The sequence below is a fragment of the Manacus vitellinus genome, unplaced genomic scaffold (genome assembly GCF_001715985.3).
Source record: "Manacus vitellinus isolate BGI_N305 unplaced genomic scaffold, ASM171598v3 scaffold_1_pilon, whole genome shotgun sequence".
NCBI classification, from domain to species: domain Eukaryota; kingdom Metazoa; phylum Chordata; class Aves; order Passeriformes; family Pipridae; genus Manacus; species Manacus vitellinus.
In genome coordinates this window covers 13,323,361-13,342,346 of record NW_021939396.1, presented here as the reverse complement: position 1 = coordinate 13,342,346, position 18,986 = coordinate 13,323,361, and the positions used below count along the sequence as shown (strand labels likewise).

General features: G+C 38.6%; 1 protein-coding gene across 1 annotated transcript; it reads left to right on the top strand.

Moving 5' to 3' along the window:
* The first annotated feature begins 3 nt into the window (after positions 1-3).
* On the top strand, positions 4-16,816 carry MED30 (mediator complex subunit 30). Its single transcript, XM_018077365.2, has 4 exons — positions 4-510; positions 1,387-1,545; positions 5,253-5,363; positions 16,441-16,816. The coding sequence occupies exons 1-4, from the start codon at positions 337-339 to the stop codon at positions 16,534-16,536; spliced, it is 540 nt and encodes a 179-aa protein (XP_017932854.1). The 5' UTR covers positions 4-336; the 3' UTR covers positions 16,537-16,816.
* Positions 16,817-18,986: the final 2,170 nt, after the last annotated feature.

Sequence of the window (18,986 nt, the reverse complement as noted above, 5' to 3'; positions counted from 1 at the left end):
GTGCGGCGGCCCGGGGGTGTCCGCTTGCGAAGGGTCGGGGCAGTGACCGCGCTGAGGGGACGGAGGTGCGTGAGGAGCATCCCCGGTCCCACCGCCCGGCAGCGCTGCGGCTGTGAGGGAGCGGTGTCCCAGCCGAGGGGTTGGTCCGACCCCGGGGGTGCAGCGCTGAGCCGGCTTCGTCAGTTGGACGGTTCTGTCTGGGATAGGGCCGCGTGCGGGGAAAAGGAATGGGATAGCTGTCCTTCAGAAGTTTATTAGGATAGACTCAAGTACTTGATCGTTCCATCATAACCTCCTCTTTCTGCTCGGCCTAGCGGGACTGGTTAAGGCCGGGAGATGTCGACCCCCCCTCTGGCTGGGGCGGGGATGCCGCCGGGCGCTTTCTCGGGGACTCAGTCTCAGGCGGCCAGGGAGGTGAACACGGCTTCCCTCTGCCGCATCGGCCAGGAGACCGTGCAGGACATTGTGTTCCGAACCATGGAGATCTTCCAGTTACTGAGGAACATGCAGGTGAAAATAGCTTTTTATTTGCACGGCCCTTGCTTCCTGTGTTGTTATCACTGACAGCCCGTATATATAGACAGAGGTGCCGGCTTAGGACGTTTAGATAACTCCATCAAACTGTTTTAAAAGGGAGGATTGATTGGAGAAGTGAATACTACTCTTAATGTATTTGTTTACTCCTGTAGATAAAGTGAACATGTAGAATATTCAGAGATGCTGAATTGCTGTTGCCCCCACAATAGATAAACTCTAAATACACTTTGTAACTGTGTTTTCCTTTATGAATAGCAAAGTCTGTTTATATGCCACTTATGTTTCTCTATTTATGTTAACATACAGGGAGTAATTTTAGAGGAATTTTCATTTATCTTTTTTGGTAATATTTCCCACCTAAAACTTCTTTTTTTTCTTATAAAAATGGACATAGTCCTTATTTATGGCTACTTACTGAGAAAACATACAAACATTTGTTGTGTTTTCTCTCTGTGGAAAGTAGAAGATAAATAATAACCCCCATTCTTTCTGTTTTCATGACTCTGGTGTTATTGAATTTTGTGTCCTGGGGTTGAGACACAAACTCTCAAAGTGTAATACTTGGATCATAACAATGTCATACTTAACCATTGTGAAGACACTCACTGAAGAGACTTAGAGGGATTGGCAATGACCAAAGTATAGAATACATGAAGTTGTTTGACAACAGTGATTGAGCACATAAAATCCAGAATTTTACTGGTAAAGAAAATTAAAAAATCAGTGATTTCTGTGGGAATAATGTGATTGTCTGATTTTAAAATGTACAAAACCCCACCTGATTTCTTTTGGTCTGGTTATTTTGTGGGACAGAAGCTTTAATATTTTTAATGTTTTGGTTCCCTTAAGTTACCAAATGGTGTTACTTATCATACTGCAACATATCAAGACAGATTGGGAAAGCTGCAGGAACATCTCCGTCAGTTATCAATACTCTTCAGAAAACTGAGATTAGTCTATGACAAGTGCAATGAAAACTGTGCTGGGCTCGATCCTGTTCCCATAGAAGTAAGTATCTTTATGCATATATACATTACAGCTCGGAATAACCACTCTCTGCATAGCATATCGTCCATTCTCTTCAGTTGCAGGAGACTCATAACAAGTTTTAATGAGACTGGATATTAAGTGGACTGAATTCTGTTTATTAGTTAAAGCTGGTTGAAAAACTGCGAAACTTTCAGATTATCATCCTCAATTCTTGCCAACTGGGAGGGATCCAATTTTGAAATTGAATCTCAATTTGAAATTTTCCCTCTGTACTCAGCACTGGTGAGTCCACACCTTGAGTGCTGTGTCCAGTTCTGGGCCCCTCAATTGAGGAAGGACATGGAGGTGCTGGAGCATGTCCAGAGAAGGGCAATAAAGCTGGTGAAGAGTCTGGAGCACAAGTCTGACAAGGAGTGACTGAGGGACCTGGAGTTGTTTAGCTTGGAGAAGGGGAGGCTCAGGAGGGACCTTCTCACTCTCTACAACTCCCTGAAAGGAGGTTGTGGCAAAGTAGGGGTCAGCCTCTTCTCCCAGGCAACAAGTGACAGGATAAGAGGAGATGGCCTCAAGCTGTGCCAGGGGAGGCTTAGGTTGACATTAGGGTTATTAAACACTGGAATGGGCTGCCCAAGGAGGTGTTAGAGTCACTGTCTCTGGAGGTGTTTAAGGAAAGACTGAATGTGGCACTTAGTGCCATGGTCTAGTTGACAAGATCTCAGAGGTCTTTTCCAACCTAATTCATTCTTGGATTCTGTAAAATCAAACTTGATTTAAAATTTTAGCCTTTTTCCTCAAGCTTCTTATTTCCTTCATCAATTTGTTTCCCCTAGGAAAATGAAAGGATCAGGGTAGATTTTTTAAAAGAAGTGGAAAAAAAAGTGGGGAACAGCCTGCTTCAAGCTCTCACCTGTCAGCCTGGCTCTCTCACTAATAAACATTATTCTCTTTCTCTGACCATGAATCTGTGCCTCCTTAGTTGCCTCATTCTGCTGCTCCTAACCTGCTGGGCCAGTATGAACCAAAACTAATTGTGCAGTGGTGATGAAACAGTTACAGCATTGGACTTCCTGGAAGGAGGATTTGCTAAAGTTTTTCCTAATAAAACTGCTATTCCTAGTAAAATCAAAACTTTGTTTTCTCCTTCATAAGTTAAGTTGTGTCTAATTCTTAGTAATACTCTTAAACCCTGTTTTGTGTTATGACTCAAGTTACTACTGTGCTAATTATCTAGAACTGTGAAGTTCTTTAAATACTGACCTTTGGATTCAGAGGCAACTTTATGAACAGACTTGTGATTGTCCGTTGAATTTTAGCCATATAAGCATTTTATTTTGTATTTGAATCTCTTCAATGAATAGGAATAAATAAATTAGGTTCATTCATTCATTCTGTACAGTCCAGTCTAGACTACTACTTCTGTCAACAGTCACTGCCAAGGGTTTTAGAAAAACCTGACAGCAAGCAAGGGAGTAGGATAACTTTCCCGTTTTAAAGAATAAAACTTTTTCCGTGGTGTGTTGACTTGTGTGCAATAGAGTAGAGTAAGCTTTTTTAATGCAATGTCTGACTGATAACTTAGGCACAGCAAAATTTTGTATCAATAGTTGGAATTCTTTCTTTTTAATCTGCGTAGTCTTTTCTGCTCTGAAGTTAGGAAGTGCCTGCCTGTCTCATGTTTTTACTGGTTAGGGTGAATGACAGTGGCACACCATTCGTCTTGGATCAGTTTTCTTAAATTCTTCTTCCAGCATTTCAATAATAGTCTCAATCATATTATTTTGTGGCTGACATTCTAACCATACCTTTGAAGAATATTTACAAAGCTCTTTTTTTTTACACAGTCAAGAGAAGTCGGTACCTACTAATATTCCTTAGTCTGTTATTATTGATATAAATGTTTTCACATTTTTTGTTAATATGTACTACCAATATAATAAGTATGACTAAATTTCTGTTAACCAATGTAGCAAGGCATGAAATAATTGTGAAGCAGATCTAGCTTAAATTTCCTGCTTTTGTGTGTTAGGTGTAATTTGGCTTTTCTTAGTGGGTTTGGTTTTTTTCTAATACCTTTTCTAAAAGACGGGAGGTTTTCAAAGGAAGTGTTCTAGTTTGAGTGCTACTTTATTTTTCCATCAGAGAGAGGAGTTTCTTCCAAGAGTATTTAGGAGCCACTCTACTTCTTTTTTATGGTCTGCAAATGTAGTAAGTGGTTAACCTTTACTACGTTTTCATGACAAAGTTTAGTGTGGTAGTTTTTGTTCATTTTCATAAGCTTAATAAGAATGGACTATGGAAATTTTTACATAGAAGGAAATTAAATTTTCAGTGGGCTAAATCAAAGTAAGTTTTGTATCAAAATGCTGAAGGAGGATGCTGAATGCTTTGAACTATTACACTCCAGCCTAAGTAACGAGTTAATATGCACTTGGTGAGCAACTTGCTCCCAGGCTTTTGAACTAATGTCTTCTTGCTAATTTTCATCAATACTAGTCTTTCATTTGTCTGTAGTGTGTATGGGAATGTGGATGTAATTTTGCTTGGTTCAGGACAGAAAAAACAATGTTGCACTGTGGACACTGTGGATGTATGCTATGTATAAAATGCTACAGCTTATTATTTTTTTATTAGTTGTTAGTAGCTTGGAAGTGTTCTGACACAGAAGCATGTATTTGTTTTGTACCTGCTATATTTACTGATTCTTTTTAATTATTTTCTTTTTAGGAAGGAAGCATACAGTAGTATTCATTTAGGGATACTTCATCAGAGATTTTTGGCTTTGTACAGAAATGATAGTACAATATGGTCTTTTCCAGCCTAAACAAAACTGTGATTCTGTGTGTCGGAGAAGATCACAGTGGGAAATACTTAGGGAAAAACTCCCTTTAGGTAACTATAGGCCTGGTCTTAAGAACAGCTAAACAGAGGTTCACTAAAATAGCAAGTCATAGCTGGAGTATTAACTAAGTAGCTATGTAAAGCCAGTTATAATTATGGTTAGTATAGAATCATAGAATATAGAATCATAGAATCAATGACCCATCAGGATCATTGAGTCCAACTCCTGGCCCTGCCCAGGACACCCCAAGAATCACACCATGTACCTGAGAGCATTGTCCAAATGTTCCTTGAACTCAGGCAGGCTTGTGACCTCTTCCCTGGAGAGCCTGTTTGGTGCCCAACCATCCTCTGGGTGAAAAACATTCTCCTGACATCCAACCTAAACTTCCCCTGACTCAGCTTCATGCTGTTTCCTCAAGTCCTGTTGCTGTTCATGAGAGTGAAGAGATCAGTACCTGCCCCTCTGCTAAAATACCTTATAATAAACAAGCTCTTGTTTCTGGTGTTTCATAGTGCGGAATGGTAAAATGTAAAATCACAATCTGCATAGTTCAAGAATACAAGATTTATCCATGATACACATCTTGAAATGGAAAGTGTGGGTTTTGCCTGCAGTTGTGAAATTGCTTGGGTCTAAGCATGGTAACAGGTGGGATTGTGTCCTTTTGAAGCACATCATTTTCCTGGAGAACAAACTGAGGTCATTCCAAGGCCTTTGGGTTTGAGGTGACGAGCTTGTGTCAACTTTCGTTTGAGCAGTTTGAGCCTGTGGAGAAAATGGTAGTACCTTATGAATCTCCTGCATTTCATTTCTTTTTTTTTAATTTCTTCTTTTAATTTTTCTTTTTTTTTTTTAATAAAGCTAATATTTCTTGTTTTCACAGCAACTTATTCCGTATGTTGAAGAAGATGGCTCTAAGCATGATGATCGTGGTGCTGCAAGTCAGCTTCGTTTTGCTAGTGAAGAGAGAAGGGAAATTATGGAAGTAAATAAGGTAAGAAAGTTAAATTAATTTGCATAAAATAGGAAATGGCACTTTGATGTCACAAAGCTTAAATTTCTAGATTGCTTTACTAAATGCAGAATGTCTGATGACTACCATCAAACCTGGGGATAGTTACTTCTTGCGCTTAACTATTTCAGAATTACCTTTCAGGAAACAAATTTGAGAGGAGTTTTTTGTTTTATTTTTTGTTGTTTGGTTGGTTGGTTTTGGTTTGCTTTGGTTTTTTGTTTGTTTTGGGTTTGTTTGTTTGTTTTTTTTAACTCTGGCTGTAGAGTTTGAGTTCCCTGACAGTTTTTACTTGTACCTCTTTTAAAACCAACATATATTCTTTTGAATACAGTGTATTATGTTTATGCTTAGCCCACTAGATATCAGCACTATAGACTGAGGTAAGGTGCCTGTTGAATTTATTTCTCTTCAAAACTTACCTCAAGTTTAAAAAAAAAAGGATATTGACCACCAGATGTGTAAATATTGTTACAATTATATGAGTTGGTGAAGGCTTTTGTGTTTTGACAATTTGAGGAAGACCGTTCCTTTGTTAAGAGGAACATCTGTTGAACCTTAACACATTCAAAAAAAATGTGCTATGAATTATAAAGATGCTGTTAAATTTTCAGTTTGAGTGGTAGTCTGCAGTTAGGGACAATTATTACAGATGGATTCAAATCTAAAAATAAATAATGCTAGAGTAACTGCAAATATAATATTGAGATTAAAATATGAAGTTTTGCCAGACCACAGTTTTGAACATTGTTTCTTCAATCTGTAAAGTACAAAGATAGGATTAATTAAATATTTCTATGGCTGTAATATCTGTAAATACTTAGTAAAAAGGAAGTATAATCTACAAAAATAACTGAACAAAGGAAATAAATAGATGAAATGTTTAATTTAGAGAATAATTGGTGGATTTTTAACTTTTAAAATATTTCCAGTATTTTAATTTGTCTTCAACACTCAGAGATGTATTGAATTTTTCATAACCCGTTTATGTAGAAAAATAGGGACTACTTGAATTTAGAGAAAAGCAGTTGTCAGCTTCCCTGTTGTAATCGTTCTCCTAAGTGCTGATATAGCACAGTTTTATATATTATATTGTATGCAGTGTTGTACTCTGAATTTATGCACATTTATTTGCAATCTTTAAGTGTTAATAAGTTTAACTGTCCATATTTGCTGTGGTTTTAATAGTTCTGTGATGTGGGTTTGCCCTTGTTGTTGTACTTGCATCCTAATGTGTTTTTAAACCTCCTTGGTGTGATCTTGTGAAAAGAATTTCATAAATTTTTATGATGAGTTCTGAACCTTAAGAAGGTTGATGGTGTTACAGGACCACTGGTCGCAAACTGGTGATTAAGAATGCATTAAAACCTTCACTTAAATCTGGTCTGAAATCCTGTATTTACACCTAAATGCCAGACCTAGTTTTCCAGATTTTCCATAGTAAATCTTCACAAGATAGTTGAACTTTCTCTAATCTTCCTGTGGACAAATACTTACTAACTACTGCAAAAGAAAGTTAAACTTCTTGTTTTTTGGAAGTGCACTGATTTTTTTTTTTTTTGTCTCCCTCCAGCTGTATTAGCACATCCAGTACCACTTTCAAAGCTCGAATTTTAGTACTTTTCAGAATAGGAAATGCTTTGGGTTTTATGACTAGAAATAAATAGGTTCTTCTTTTTGCAAAGAAAAATCACTAGAATCATTATTAATTGATCTAATTTCTGACACTGGCTGCTGGGCTTAACTAGCCCTCTCTGGTTCTTAGCTGGCATTCCTGATAGCTTTTCAGTTCCCCTATGGTATGTAACATCCAACTCAATTGGATTAATTTATTTTAGAAAAATTTCATGATGCAAAATGTTGATGAAGATGCTGTGATAGGGAAACCAACATTACAGATGAGGAAACTTTTTATATTCTTGACCCACTGTCATCGTTCAGCTGTTGTCCTGTTCTCACCTAATCCTTTTTGCTGTGATAGGCAGCATTTTTTCAATCTTGGCTGTCATTGGTACCAAAAAAAGCATTGTTGCAATTTCCCAATATTTTGACACTATTGAGATATTTGAGTTCTTAGACCTGCCATGGGTTGCTTAATTTTACCCTTCTTCCTGTGATAACCCAGCCAGTCTGATTTCTTTAGTGGCTCTGGATGTATGTGAAAGGCACTACTTGCCCCTCAGTGTAGAGCTTAGACACAGCTAGGAGTAGCTCATACAAATCTTGTGGATCATATAATCTCACACAAAAATGTCCCTCATTCCATGAACCACTGACCTGAAACATGGCAGCTCTGCTTTGCTGCTGCAGTTGTCTGGGCAGGGCATCCTCAGTGGAGGAGAAGAGGAGCATCAGGTACTTCCTGTACTCACCCTCTCATTCATGGGGCAGGAGAATCTGTTGATGTGATCCTAAATACTGCAGGAGCTTTTGGTATTGGTTTACTGTGTAGTGACATTTTTCTGCTGTGTTAGGCTTATATTTTTAGGTCAGAAAGTTTAATGCGCTCACCTTGGCTGTGGAAGTGCTTGTCTGTTAATTTAAAATATAGATCAGTTTACAAGGTAATGAATTTCTGTCCTAGCAATTCAGTAGTAATTAGCAAATGTAGGTTTAAATAAAACCCATTAAGCTTAATACCAGAAGGGAGTTTTGCCAGCACGAAGAAACATATACCGTTATTACAAAACAAACAAACAAACCATTTCTTGAGCACTGAGCTACTTCTACCTTTTGTACTAAACAATTCTCTGTTGCAGTTCCCAAAAATGTAGCTTATTCTTTTTTAACCGTATTTGCTTTCTGGGCTTGTAAATCGTTGGGGTGGTTGACTCTCTTTTGGAATAAATAATTCACTGTTCCAGAGTCGATTAAGCATTTGCACTGGTTTACTAGTACAAGTCTTGACCCAGTTTTCATTGAAATTAATCTATTTACAACAAGTGGAAACTGTTAACAAGATTTCCTCACTTGTCTTCATATTTTTCAAGTGTTTAATGTTCAGTCTACAGATTTTTTACCTTCTAAGTATAGCATTGTCAGTATTATTTTCACCTAAGGCTCACCTTAGGTCTGTAGTCTTGTAGTACATTTGACAGGACTTAGAAAATAGCAAATCAGAAACTGAGAATGCTTTAGTCTGTGTGGAGCAAGTACAGCTTAGGTTTCTTAAGTGCTGTAGATCTGGTTTCAAATGAAGCACTTAAGAAAACTATGACGTAATTAGTAGTCTCAGTACATTTGGATGAAAATGAAATGATGTGAAATAGCATTAGGACATTCCAGGTGCCCTTTAGAAAACAGTCGTGTCTGATATTCTTAATTAACATTTGCTAAGTGTTTAACAGTGATCTTGCTAAGAGAGGAAAAGACAATCTATATGACAGACTTTTAAGTTAAGCTGTTATGAGTTTAGCTCTGGGCTTTTTTTTGATAACATAAACATTGTGCACTGCAGTTGATGTTGTTTAGGGAAGTATCCTTAAAATGACATCAATTTGCAATTAGTCTTTCTCTTCGGAAAACTTTACTTTTGAACTATGCTGAAAAACTAAATTCCATTTAAACTACCTTTCACACTATTTGCATGTACTTTTGTTTTATATGTGTAGAGTACTTTTTCACCCAAAATACGAACGTGCACCAAGGAATACTTTGGCAAGAGGCGAAGAATTCTTTGTTTGGACACCTTCTCAGTAGATTAAGCTGCACTGGAGACAGTTCCATCATGTTTTGAGTACCCAAACTGGCTCTCTGCAGTGGTAGAATCAGAGGAATTTAGACTCGGTGGGAGGTCTGGAGGTTATCTTCTTCAGCCTCCAGCTCAAAGCAGGGTCAACCAGCAAAGTTAGATCCTGTTGCTCCAACTCATATCCAGTAGCATTTCAAATATCTGTAAGGATGGAAATTCTGCCTTTTCTGGTCCCTTCTTAAGGGTTGACTTTCACTGTGAAATTTTTCCTAATGTTACATTGGAATTTTTTCATAACTCATGTATCCACTTTCCCTCATCCTTTCACTGTGTACATTCAAGAAAAGTCCAACTTTGTCTTTTCTATGATCTTCAGTATGTAGCTGAAGACAGTGATCATACCTTTTGGCCTTCTCTTCTTGAGACGGAACAAATACAGCTTTAATCATCTTGATGGCCTTCCACTAGGCATTATTCAGTATGTTAGTGCTTTATATTGACCCCCAAATTGGACAGTTGTTCTGCAGAACCAAATAGAGGGGAATAATAATTTCACTTGACCTGATGGGTGCACTCTCTCTAATATAGCACAGCATGCAGTTAGTCTTCATTGTTGCAAAAAGATCTGCAGCTGACTCATGTTCAACTTGTCAAAAAGTATCAAAATTACCCCAGATCCTTTTCTGCAAATGTGATTTCTATTCAGTCAGCTCTCTGCCTGTGCTGTTGTGTGAGTTTATTGTGTGTGCAGATGTAAGATTTTGCTTTAATTGAAGTTCCCAAGGTAGGTCCCTCTGAACCAGATATCCTACCACTGAGTATATTTATCACGTTCCCCTACTTGGCATTGTCCACAAATTTGATACAGTGATTAGGTCAGTAAGTGTGGATTAATCATTAATGAGGATATTAAGAATACTCACCTTAGTATCAATCCTGAGAAACTTCAAGAGTGACCAGCTACCATTTGGTCTTAATACTGATGATCCCAGCATTTAGAATTCCATAGCCCTGACAGATTTCCATCAATCTTGTAATCCACCTATCCAAACCACACCTCTCCAATTTGGCTACAAGACTATGAGAGATTGTGTCAAAAGCCTGACTAATATGAAAGTAAAGAAAAGCCCCTGCTCTACCCTTGCCACACAGCCAGTCACTACTCAGTAGAAGGACGTCATGTTTTTCAGGCACAGCACATCTTTGGTAAATCTAGGGTGACTGTTTCCAGTCACCATGACTTTATCATTCATATGTCTGGACATGACTTCCAGAAGGGTTTGCTGCATAGTCTTTCTGGAGTCAGGGGTTAGGCTAACCAGCCTGTAGTTTTCTGGATATCACTCCTTGACTTTCTTGCAGATGACTAAAGATGTTTCCTTCTTCATCAGGAGCCTCCTCCCCTCTCCAGTAGAAGATTGCATACAGTGGTCTTATAATATCATCAGACAGCTCCCACAGCACTCAGATACATTTTATGCCAGATGATGATATACTTCCTTTTCAGTTTTGTCTAAAGTGTTGCATACAAAGTTTTTCACATTACATCCTATATCAAAATAATATCATGGTAACAACGTTGAAAAAAATTAGGAAAAAGTGAGCTTAAAACTGTCTTAACAATCCCAGTTGTCACCTTTTGTCCTCATATAGGTGCATATTGTACAACCTTTATTGCATTATCACATTTGGTTCCTCTTCCCCTCTGCCCACTTTTCTGGAAGAGTCCTTGAGTTATTCTGCTTTTGTTGCAGATGAGGCAGTGTTTAGATTGAATCAGTATCGTAGTAAATAAGATTATAAAAATCCTGGTTTGTGTATTGGGTAACTGGTATGAGGGTATTGAATAAGCAGGGAATTTGGGAATGAGAAGCAAGGATTTATTGTGAGCAGTGAGTAACTAACTGAAGGCAGCTCCTGAAAACTGGATTTTTTTTTCTCTGCCACAAAACATCAGTGGCAGTTGTTCATCCTTCTCCTTGTGGTTCATGGTAGCTTTGAATATGTGGGAAGCTGTTTAAATATGAAATTTAGTTATGAACTTGAACCTGAAGTGTCTCTGGACAAAATTAGTAGGCACTCCAGTTTTATCTCTGGTGTTCATGTCACTTAGTTGTCCATCTGTAACTGAGGATCATACATCTATGTGATTTTCATGTTAAGAAGGGGGATGTAACACTGAGGACTGTGGTGGAGAAGCACCTTGGGGAATGGGTAATTCCATTACAAGCTACATAGTCTAGATGGTACTCAGTAAATAAGACCTCAGACCTCATTGTTGAATGATAAATAATTGGTATGGAGCAAACATCGATCTACTTGAATGAACGTGCTTCTTCCTCCCTGACAGTGCATACGTGCAATCCCGTCTGGGTCAATAGGTGAAAAGTACTGAGCATGCAGTGGAGCCCAGGCTGTCAGTGGTGCCTTTGCATGTTTCAGGAACATAGAGTTACACATGCAGAAGGAGCAGTTTTCCCTTCAGCTATCAGGTGAGGAGCAAGGCAGAAAACCCAGTCTTATTTCTGGTAGGGGTAGAACAGTTATGTCTGTGCGTGACATCAGGAAAAGCTGTGTTAATGTTTAATTGCACAGCAGTTACTGTATTAGTGATTAATATTTTTATCCCTTTGGAAAAAAATTATACATAGATTGATATTATGATGAAAAGTGGGCCTTGGTATCAGTTGAGCAGACGTAAGTTAGAATATCATCTGGCAGCTTTAAGAGTGTTTGAGCAAAGTGTTGAGGACATTTTTTGTATCATATTTTTTTCCAGCTATATGCATATAATATTGTCATTCTTTTGACTATAAAACCAAAAGAAAAAAGAAAGGAGAAGGTTTTTCGACCTTACTTCAGAGATTTCAATATAAAGGACTCATTTTAAAAAGAGACAGTATAAATTTCACTTTCCTATCACAAACATTGTGTTTCTGTAGAAATTTCTTGGCTTTGACTTAAATGGAAACGTGGAGGCCACTGTCACCTTCATAAGGCTTTCAACAATCACTTCCTACAGCAGTTTAATGGTCAGAAGGAGTAACGTGAGTTCTATGTCCAGCTCTGGGGTCTGCAGCACAGGAAGGATAGGGACCAGGTTGGAGCAGGTCCAGAGGAGAGCCACAAAAATGATCAGAGGGATGGAGCACCTCACCCATGAGGAAAGGCAGAGAGAGTTGGGGCTGTTCAGTCTGGAGAAGACTCCACAGAGATATTGTAGCAGCCTTTCAGTACCTAAAGGGGCCTGAAAGGCTTCCCAAGAAAGGTGGGAACACTTTTTAGCAGGGCCTGTTGCAATAGGACAAGGGTAATGGCTTTAGACTAACAGAAAGTCAACTTAGATTAGATATAAGGATTTTTTATGCTGAGGGTGATGAAACACTTGTCCAGAGAGGAGGTAGATGCCCCATCCCTAAAAACATTCACAGTCAGGCTGGATTGGTCTCTGAGTAACCTGGTCTAGTTGAAGATGCTCACTGGGGGGTTGGACTAGATGACCATTAAACATCACTTCTAACCCAAACTGTTCCATGATTCTATACTAATGGAAAAGAACATGATGCCCGTTCTCTGTAGTAGAGTCATAATCAACAAAGTAAGTATAATTTTTTAATTCTGCCAAGATTTATGCAAATAAAGGTACTACTGTTACTAATATTTAATGTTTTATTACACTGAGATGTCCTTCTGGCCTATACAGTTGTAGATCTTCAACAGAGCAGGTGAAAACTATAACTGTCACAGCATTCAGAGGTATGGTTTTTTATATAAGATTTTCAAGGTGGAAAGCCCTCTTTGTTTATTTTTTTCTTAAGCAGAAGAAGAGCCTGTACAATATAGGCAAATACTGTTGATGTTTTTACAGGCACCAGTTGGAATATGATCTTACTTGTCCACAGTGTTTACACTATTTTCTTTGCCTGAAGAAGGGACTTCTAACAAATAGCTTGAGTGCAGCATAATGACTCATGTTTTGGTTTTAAAATTTGAAGGATAGATGAGCTTAAAATAAGGAGAGAGATGGGAACAGTGTTGAAGGAAAGTTCTGATGCATCTCTGATGCAGTAAGCTGTGAATTGGTCTAGACAGCACTGATTTCAAATGAAATGAAAGTGAACCAAAAACTAGTTTTAGTAGAAATTTCATTTCAGTTGAAGTTGAAATTACTGTGTCCTACTGAACCCAAATCTGTATGAAACGTGACAAGTTCTTTATGGCAGATTTTCTTTTCCTTGAAAGACAAGTATTTTCTGCATGTATGTTACGGTTCTCCCACATAATTTCATTTATGTGGGTTTTGTGCTTCAGTACCTGTTTTTGTGACTGACTTACCTGACCTATGCCTACTGAGGTATTGTTGGATACTGGAAGGTGCAGTCCTTGCCAACTCCATCCTGCTGGCCATAGTGCTTGCAGGGTCAATCAAAATGGGTAGTTAATCACATCGAATATTAGTATCACCAAAGAAGACCTCTTAGGATTGGTTTACAGTCACATCCCTTTCCTGCCAGAAAGGGACTAACAGAAACCTACCTGTCAAATGTAACTTGAATTTAGGTCTCTTAAACTCATTATAAACTTCCAGTCAGATCCCTTTTCTGACAGAAAGGGACTAACAAAAACCTGCCTGTCAGATGTAACTTGAACTTAGGTCTCTTAGATCATTATAAACTGCCTCATATAAGATAGTTTCCCTGTGCTATCTTAAAACAGATAAAGTCAGAAGCTGTAGCATATATGTGGGATGAAGTACTTTTTCTTGTTTCGTACAACTGTTAATCCTGAGAAGCAGTCCAGAGTTCAACTAAGTCATTTCAATAGAAGGAGGAAAGAGTGGGAGACAACTTGCAAGCAATCTGTTCAAACAAAAATTTGTCATTACTGCAGAAGCTGCTTACAGAACTTGCCCATTTCCCAAGAAGGCCATTTCACCTATCTTTCCAAGGTTAGACCTGGGTTGAGGTGTTCTTACTGGCTCAGCAAAGTCTTAAACAGAGGCCAGCGCTTCCAGTGGTGTAGAACATATTAATTATGTATTACTTTGTGGTGTGAGCCACTGCCTGTCAAAGATCAGTAACAAAGATCACTCTATGCATTTCAATTAGGAGACCATGCTCTCTGAAGTGGATATTTTCTCCTCTCATTATACTTTCACCAGCCTAGCAATCCAGGGATAGTGCTTCATCTTGGATGTTTTTTTCTGTCTCTAGAAAAAGTAGAAGAGCTAAAAAAATAGGTCTTCACTGAAGACAAGGATCTAAAATTATCTTCAGATAAATAAAGAAACAATTTTGTACTTCCTGTCTTTACAGATGCTTTGAAAACAAATGAAATCCAGTTTGAAGGTTCCCTTGTCTAATATCAAATAAAGATCAAGCAATTTACAGTGTCATAATGCTTGCACAGGAAAGGAAAACAATCTTACAGAATAAGTCTTTTGGGCATAACTTGCATAAAGTTCATGTGAGCTTACCTAAGTAACAGTATTTAACAATACAATTAGACATGGATGAAGAGAGAACACGGTCTGCTTATCAGAGGTCAGTGGTTCTTATTTCTATCTGACTTGAATAACCAACTGACTGTTCACCCTTCATTCCTATTGATGAAGGTTTTGAAAAATCTTGAAATGACATGGCCTCAGTATCAGCCTGCATTAAACTAGTAGTTTTGATGTAATGTTCGCTGATTTCTTTAAGATTGAATGTTGAGGATGGCAAATAGAAACATGTTTAAAAATGCCACAGGTATGAACATGCTTGTTTATCTCATCCCGCTTGTGCTTTCTCAAGCATCAAGACCTTTGTAGGAAGACACTTGCAGTTCTGTCATTTGGGTGCTGTGGTAACTACATGATTCTTAGTTTTCTCTCTCGTCTTTAGGAGTTGGATCTCTGCTATATATTATGAAGTCTTGGATCAGTAAATGGAGATGAAAGAAGCATTAGATAAATGCCCATAGTTATTTTTAAAACACTTTTTAGTCTGTCAAATGCTTGATTAGAAATTCAGTGTTATTGCACATGAACTGTCCTACCTCTGTTTTCACATCCTGCCTAGGAGTCTGGAACTGCATGTTGTCTCTTCTTCCAGGAAATGTGTCCCCCAAAGTCTGTGTTCAGTAATATTTCCCTTACTATGTTCCCCATATAAGCCTAATTACTATATTACTTCAGACTGTTTTTACAGGCCTGAAATTAATGGGCTTCCTTTTTTACTCTGGACTTCTTTCCCAACTGACCATCTGGGCATCTTAAAATATTGTTGTGTTGTCTGCATCAAAATGTTTTCAGGACATTGCTTCTTTTGTTGCTTCATTTTATCACTGTTCCAGTTGCTTTGGTTGTATTACTGATCTGAGTCGCCCTTTTAATGTATTGCCATTTGTGTAGTGTCAATAACAAAGTTACGTCAAACCTGAAACATTTTGTTTTCTTTTGATGGTAGCAAGTCTTTCCTGTTCTTTCACTTTACTTGGAACTCCAGACTTCCCTAATGAATAAGTAGTTTGATCTCTGATGTGAGAAGGCTGACATCTTGTCAAATCAGAATTAAATGAAGGACATGCTGTGTATTGTTAACAACAACCTAACTTAGTTCTCAACAGCTTCGATTTGAGCAGGAGAATGAATAAATGAGACAATAAATGCGGGTATTATTGTGAAACATGAAAGGTTAAGGAAATTGTGTGATGTCTTAATGCCCAGATCTTTCTTCTGTAAAGACATAATTTTTAAGTTTTGGTTATGCAACCAAATAAAAGCAAGTTTGCTGTTCTTTTCCTTCACATGCTTCTGCAGTTTGCAAAAACAAATACATAAATTTAAAGAATTCAGCATGCTTGGGAGAACCTTTTTCAAGACAGGACTCTAAGCACATCACAGTTGACCTACATAGGCAGAAGGGCTGCAAAAGCTTGATTTGCTTCACCTATACCTTGTGCTTTGTTCAAACTTCTACTGTTAATCCCTCATTTTTCTGCAAACCCAAGTTACAAAACATATATTCACATAAATTTACCTGTTCCCTGAATTGTTTCTTCCTACTTACGATGCTCTCCTTTGGACTTTGAAAAGTGGGGAATGATCTCCACAAACCTCCAGCTTTTGAAAGTGTCAGGTGTTCTGATAAAAAGAATGCTGTGAAGAGAACAGCACTGACCTGTAGCCGTAGTCCTTAACTTTTGAGGCTTTCTTGTATTTTTAGGATGTGATTTTAAGGGGATGTGTTATCCCACTAATAGTGCTCACAGACAACTGAGGAAAAGGTTCATATAGCATTTCATAACACTGTAACTTTTGTTGAATTTTTGAGTGTGTTAATTGAACTGATCACAAAAAAACCTGATAATGAACTCTTTCCACAGAAACTGAAACAGAAGAATCAGCAGCTGAAGCAGATCATGGATCAGTTACGGAATCTTATTTGGGACATAAATGCCATGTTGGCAATGAGGAATTGAACAAGGAAAATCAAACTTTGTATTTGAAGAAGATAACAAATCTCATTGGATATGCTTAACTTCCTTGTAAGAAGAAACATATTTTCCTACAATCATATTGCAGTAATGTTTGAAAAGTCTTCAAGATTAAAATGTTGGGTTTTTTCTAATAACTTAAATGGTGTTGGGTTTGTTTTTATAGAAGATTCATCCTACAGGTTTTACCTGAGTGTTTCCCTTAGGCTGTATAGCATCAGTAACCTACAGTAATAATTTGGATTGCTATGCAAATGAGGAGGTTTATAAATGAAATGTTTCTGGATTTTCTCTATAATACAATTAACAGTTTTAAAAATCTGTTTGTATACATCAAACAGCCTCTACAGATAGGAAGGGTTGCAAGACAGGAAAGTCGCTCCAGAAAGCTACGGGGCCAAAATCAGCAATCAGATACTGCAATTCCGTGTGTTCTCCATTGTGGGAACTTACACTGCAGGCTGCTATACCATACAAGTTCATCTTATTCCATATCCTATCACTGGATATATGATACATTAGATAAATCGGAGCAAAATTCGAAAGCTACATAAAAATTATATCTTTATGGATATAATTAAGTCTTTTTAAGGGAAGACTACCTTAACTTCTTTTGCAATTACATGTTGTAATTTCTTGAGTACTACTCTAGGTATTGTATGGTGAATCATAGAATATGCTGAGTTGGAAGGGACTCATCAGTATCATCAAGTCCCAACTCCTGCCCTGGCACGGGACCACCCCCAGGAATCACACCATGTGCCTGAGAGCACTGTCCAAACGCTTCTTCAACTCAGGCAGGCTTGGTGCTGTGACCGCTTCCCTGGGGAGCCTGTTGTGGGTTCCTTCCAACTTGGCATATTCTGTTCTGTTCTGATATCTGACCAAAACCTCCCCTGCTTCAGCTTCATGCCATTTCCTCAAGTCCTGTCACTAGTCACAAGAGATTGGTACCTGCCCCTCCTCTTCCCCTCATGAGGAAGTTGTAACTGCAATGGCTTCTCCCCTCAGTTTTCTCTTCTCTAGGCTGAACAGACCAAGTGACCTCAGCTGGTCCTCATAAGCCCTCCCCTCAAAGCCCATCACCATCCTCACTCCTCTCCTTTGGATGCTTTCTAATACCTTAATGTCATTTTATATTGTGGTGCCCAAAACTGCAGACAATATTCAAGGTGAGGCTGCCCCAGTACAGAGCAGAGCGGGACAATCCCCTCCCTTGACCGCTGGTGGTGATCCTTTGCCTGATGCCCCCCAGGACACGGTTGGCCCTCCTGGCTACCAAGGCACTGCTGACTCATATTCAACTTGCCATTGACCAGGCCCCCCAGGTCCCTTTTCACAGTGCTGCTCTCCAGCCTCTCATTCCCTGGTCTATACACACAACCAGCATTGCCCTATCCCAGGTGTAGAAGCCAGAACTTACCCTTGTTAAACTTCATGCAGTTGGTGATTGTCCAGCCCTCTAATTTATGAAGGTCTCTCTGCAGAGCCTCTCTGCCCTCAAGGGATTCAACAGCTCCTCCCTACTTAGTGTTGTTGGCAAACTTAGTATTCCTTTGACTCCTGGGTCCACATCATTAATGGAGATGTTGAAGAGAACTGGGCTGAGGGTGGAGCCCTGTCAAACCCTACTAGTGACCTTGCACCATCCTGATGTCACCCCATTCACTGTAACTCTTTGTGCTCAACCCATGAGCCATTTGCTCACTCATCACATAACATGGTTATTCAGCTATATGCTGGAAATTTTGTCCAGAAGGATCCTGTGAGAGACAGTATCAAAACCTTTGCTGAAATCTAAAAGGATTACATCTACTGGCTTTCCTAGATCAATTAGGTGGGTTATCCTGTTGTAGAAGTAAATCAGGTTCTACAAGCAGGACTTCCCCCTCATGAAGCCTTGCTGGCTGTGACAGACTGACCAGTGATGTATTCCTGTAGCATTATGTATGGCTGGAATACTTTGGTTTTCTTTACCAGAATGCACTGAATAAACGCCTCATTAATCTTTTCCCTATGACTGTCAGTCCTAGGAAACTTTGGGGTATACGAGCAGTTGATTATTTTGAGTTAATCATCAACATTCGTCTTTCTTTGTTCTGCCCTTGCTGTTCTTCACAATTTTCATTAGCCCTGAAAATAGACCTGAAAATTTTTGTTATCCACAGATGCTGCCAGTGGACTATTGTCTCTTTTTCCAGATGAGAGAATATGTAAAACAACAGTTTCAGTACAAATCTACGAGGCACTTTACTCTTAATGTTTGTCAAGTTGAAAACTTATCATCTTCATGGTTTGCTTCTTGTGTATTACTTTTAATGCTCATTCTGTGTCCAGTCAGATTCCTTAGTAGTTTTGTGTAAAAGATTTGTTCAGAACCTTCTGAAGCATCCAGTTAAATGGTATCCTTTTGAAAGATATCCTCTTTACAGTCT

Bases quoted from the DNA above. Each gene is read 5' to 3' on its own strand.
- MED30 (XM_018077365.2), top strand. From the start codon at position 337: ATGTCGACCCCCCCTCTGGCTGGGGCGGGGATGCCGCCGGGCGCTTTC. The intron at 1,546-5,252 runs GTAAGTATCTTT...TTGTTTTCACAG, and splicing joins TCGATCCTGTTCCCATAGAA to CAACTTATTCCGTATGTTGA. The intron at 5,364-16,440 runs GTAAGAAAGTTA...CTCTTTCCACAG, and splicing joins AAATTATGGAAGTAAATAAG to AAACTGAAACAGAAGAATCA.